Here is a 4,784-nt window from a genome sequence, read left to right as displayed (position 1 = left end):
ATTGACTCTGTCTTTGAAAATTTAGATATGATTAATTAATTTAATAATTTGATTATTTATCATTAGGGAACTTAAGATAATGTCCATTTTGTTATATTTTCAGTTTCTTTCTGAAAAAAGTATCTCGATGGAATTTGTATAAGTTCAAAAGTTATTCACTCGTTACCAAACTTAATATTACCTTTCTAAGTGTTAGCTTGTTATTTTTAAATTTTAAATTTTAATTTGATTTCCATGTATTCATAAGTTAACATAGTGTATTACATGATATAACAAACATTAATTATAGGTAATAACAGTAATTATATTTCATGGCTTTTTTTAATATCAAACTTAAAAAACTATCTGACCATTTTTTTATTAAATTTACAAACCTTAATTTCCTTAGAAAGAAAGGGGAAAAACATTAGAAACTTGTTTTCCAACATTTCGCAAAATCATGAAAAAAGTGGTTCAGCATTTGTAGTGCCAAAAACTTGTTTCCAAATTAAAAATTATTGGGAACTTGAACAAAGATAAAAGCAAAGATTACTTTGTTCTTCAAGTTGAAGATGTAAAGTTTGTAGTTCATATGCTTTATGAGTTTACCAACATGCATTTATTTTCCAAATTAACCATAGGCAAGAATAGGAATCTTGACTTTAAGAACAATGGTTAAAACATAGGATTAAAAAATAAAAATACTTTTCTTCAACTTTGCAATACTGATGAGCTATCATTTTATAACACTTTGAATAGTTTTGAAAAATTTATAACGTAAGGTTTAAAATTAATTGAACTACATTTGTTAAAAGAAAGAAAAAATTTATAATTTGCTTAAACTACCGAAATAATTTATGTAAGCTTTTCCTTGGAACTCATTTTAGTCCTAAAATAGAACACATAGTCAGACAAATCAAACGAAGAGCTCGAGATATGTGTGAGAAATGGTAAACTCAAATTTCTGCAATTATTGTATTACTTTTGCAGTTTTATGAGTATTTCTTACCCCTTCAATACACAACTAAAAATCATGACTACTAAAGAAATACAAAAGGAGCACTATTTTCCTAATTACTCCATTAGAACGGAGTTAACTTCAATGAGGAGTCAACACTATTCAATGATGAAGTAGTATTTAGAGTTGGTGTTGTGGGCCCCAGGTATCATAACTCTATTTAATATTACTGCCAGATTTAAGTCAGAAGAAGTTCTTTCTTAAACATAATAATAATAATAATAATAATAACAACAAGAAGTTCTTTATTAAACATAGTCATAACTATCCGTGGTGTGGCTTTTCTACACGTGGTCTCTGACAAAGAGTATACACGATTTACGAAAAGATATCCAACAGATCATGCGGGATTAAATGAAGAAACTTTTGATATTTCTATTGACTCTAGCAAAAGAGTCCAACTTCTATTACGCACTGTACAACACCCTCAAGCATATTGAGAATTAACTTACACTAAAACTCAGCTGAGCAAGTGAAAAGCATCGAATTTACCAAAACACCCTAACGATCCGAAGCTCCTTGTTTAACCGCTTCTATAATAGTAGTAATATATAGCAAGTGTCCCCCTTTATCCAGCGGTCCTTAGCCAGAGAACCCAAACCTGCCGATTGTACTTTGGGTCGTTCCCCCTAAATACCACGACATGCATTTCGCCATACGGGCGACCTCGGCCTTGGCTGAAATACTCGTCGTTATGGTGCCTTATACATACAACCACGGCTTAATCGACCCCTCGCCATTCTTTTTTACGCCGATCCTCGTATGATCAGATTTCGACCCATACAATTTGCACTTACTCACTCAAAGGATGTGAAGAGGTGTGAATCGCTACAACAAGATAAATGGAAAGAAGATATATCAACAATACCAATACATAAAGATAAAGAGATCAAGGTATTAATGACCGACAGCGGCGACGACGACAACAACAACAATAAAAAACCTAGTTTAATCTCATAAGTGGGATCTGGAAAGAATAATATGTACGCAGACCTTACCCCTATCTTATGGAGATAGAGAGGCTGTTTTCGATAGACTCTCGGCTCAAAGAACAATGAAAATAAAGCAACCAAGTAGAGAATATTAGCAACAATGTAATATGGTAACGGGCATGCATAATAAACAACCATTAAAAAGAAATTACAAAAATAGTCATAGTACTACTGGTCGGCCTAGGAGGAACACACTACTAGCTGTCAACATATAACCCTAATCCTCGACCTCCACACCTTTCTATCATGGGTCATATCCTAGGTAAGCTGAAACAATGACATATCCTCCCTAATTACCTCTTCCAATACTTCTTAGGCGTACCCCTTCCCTTAGACCCGCCATGGACATTGACTGACGACAGCGAGATGGTTAAATTGCGGGAAAAAAGGAGAAGAAGTTCAAATCATTGCTAAGATTTGAAACCACACAATGAAAGAAGACAGCGAGATGGTTCGACCTCAAAAAAGAAAAGAAAACCAAAGAAAATCACTCCGAAAGATCAAAGTCACAAGGAAAGAAGGAAGCTAAGATGCAGCTATAAAAAACAGACCCGAGACAATCCATCCAGATGATTGAAGACATAAAAGGAAAGAATGAAGCAAAGGCATAACTATACAAGAGGAAGAATAATCTGTATGAAGGCAAATGTTTGAAAAGTTCTAACTTTATTCTTGGAAAACATTACATATATAAAAAAAATTTCAGTGAACAAATTCTTTCAGTAGATTTACTTTATAAACAAAAGAGGAAAGAGAGAAAAAAATATTGGAGAGGCAATATACCAAAAGAACTGAGAATATTGGCTGTGTAGGAAATCTACCAAGAATTGTACTCAAGTCACCACAAAGAGCTTACAAATATGACTCTCTTGCAATTTAAGGGGCCAAGGCTAGGATATCACATTAGATTCGAACCAGTATAAAATATACCTGTCATTTATATTTCCTGCAATTTACTTATCAACAAGCTATTTACTTCTGCTTTACTATCTACTTTAGTTGACTACGTCTTCAGTTCTTCGACTACTAAAAAGACTACAATTCAATTGACCATCCCCTCTTCTACTTTCATATTCAAATCAAAGGTAGTGCATTTTCTTGACTTATTTTCAGTTTACTTTATATTCAGTAGATAAGTAGGAATTGTCAGTAGATGCTGAGCTCTAGCTATTACTAATCCAAATGTTTCAGTCATGTCAATATTTTCTGGCAGCATGCCATTTGGTAGCTCCCAATCAAAGCAGTGAACCAATTGTGCGACCACCAAATGAACGATGGTGAGCCCTAACTGCAAACCAGGGCAGCCTCTTCTACTCGAGCCAAATGGTAAAAGTTCATAATTTTGTCCTCTGAGATCAATGTTGCTTCCTTGAAACCTCTCAGGTTTGAACATTTCTGGCTCAAGCCAAGTGTCTGAATCTCTCCCTATTGCCCAAACATTGACCAAAAGGGGGGATCCTTTAGGTATATGAAAACCATCAACTGTGCAATCTTCAATAGACTCATAAGGAATCAATAACGGAGCAACTGGATGGAGCCTACAACCTTCTTTTATGTCCATATCCAAATATTGTAGGTTTTCTAAATCTGATTCTTCCACCATCCTGTTTTTACCAACTACTTGTTCCAACTCACTCTGGAGTTTTTTCCTTACATCAGGGTGCGGTAAAAGTTATGTTAGAATCCATTCAATTGTTGTTGATGACGTATCCGTAGATGCTATCAGCAAGTCCTGGATACATTAGTATATTCTTTAGCTATTAAATTCACAATGTACTGAAAATTAAAGTTCTAAAATTGCATTCTATGATCAAAGATAATTAGAAAAAACATATTGCATATTTTATTGGGCTTTTTTTCATTTTGGCCCTTCGACCAAAATTAATTACAGGCAGTAGACAACATATAGAAAACATATACACTGCTTACGTATATAGTATGTATATTATATCTATATTTATACTTAATATACAAAATATTTACATTTGCCTACTATAGTTTTGGAGGGCGGCCCAATTGTTTGACCAAAAAGTTTTAGGCCCTTTTTATTAAACGAATTTAATAAGAAGATAGAGGGTAAATCTTAGCCAAAGACAATCACTTCTAGATCAGGAATTACAAACATGTATAAACCATTATAGCTGAGCGTGAAATGCCAATATAGTCCCCCTTGTACTCCACAATATAATGAAAGGTGGCAATTTACATAATATCAAATGGTAAAGAGAAATAACAACAGAAACGATTCGCCCGACTGTGGGCTAGACATATATGTATTTTCTTGAGAAGGTTGAATTACAGATGAATACCAAGATTTTAAGCTCTTTTCTCCTTTTGTCGATGGATCTGAGGTCATGGACCATCTTTCCTCTTCGAGAGGTGTGTTCTTCTTGGATCTTTGGACTAGCCTCCTCTCGTTACTCTCTCTCCTAGTATTTATATAAAACACTTTTATTACCCATCGGTCCTTAACCAGTGTACCCCCATCTTTTGAATATCCTGCGGAATAATCCTTTAAAATGGCTAAGTGTCGAACTAGCCGTACGGGCCTCATGAGTGCTCGACTTCACCCATAGCCGGACTGCTTGCCAGTGTGTTGCTTCCTAAATGTGACTTCGGCTTGGCCAACCCCAGGCCGTTCTCCTTTAAGTAGACTTCTTTTGATCAGATTTTGACCCATACAGTTAGTCCCTCCGCCTGTTGGGGTCGTCTTCGGACGAGCTCGATGGGCGGACCCCGCCGATTTGCGAGTTGAGAAATCTGAGCATCTTGGTCGAGTTGCGAACCTTTGATGG

The 4,784-nt window shown here is 35.2% G+C and overlaps 1 protein-coding gene across 1 annotated transcript; it reads right to left on the bottom strand.

The window, feature by feature from the left end:
• Positions 1-3,103: 3,103 nt before the first annotated feature.
• On the bottom strand, positions 3,104-3,592 carry LOC104221499 (cytochrome P450 71AU50-like). The gene has a single exon (XM_009772574.1). It carries the CDS (start codon positions 3,590-3,592, stop codon positions 3,104-3,106), a length of 489 nt encoding a protein of 162 aa, XP_009770876.1.
• Between the last annotated feature and the right edge of the window lie 1,192 nt (positions 3,593-4,784).

Source organism: Nicotiana sylvestris, chromosome 5 (genome assembly GCF_000393655.2).
Source record: "Nicotiana sylvestris chromosome 5, ASM39365v2, whole genome shotgun sequence".
NCBI lineage: Eukaryota > Viridiplantae > Streptophyta > Magnoliopsida > Solanales > Solanaceae > Nicotiana > Nicotiana sylvestris.
This window is presented reverse-complemented; position numbering and strand designations above follow the sequence as displayed.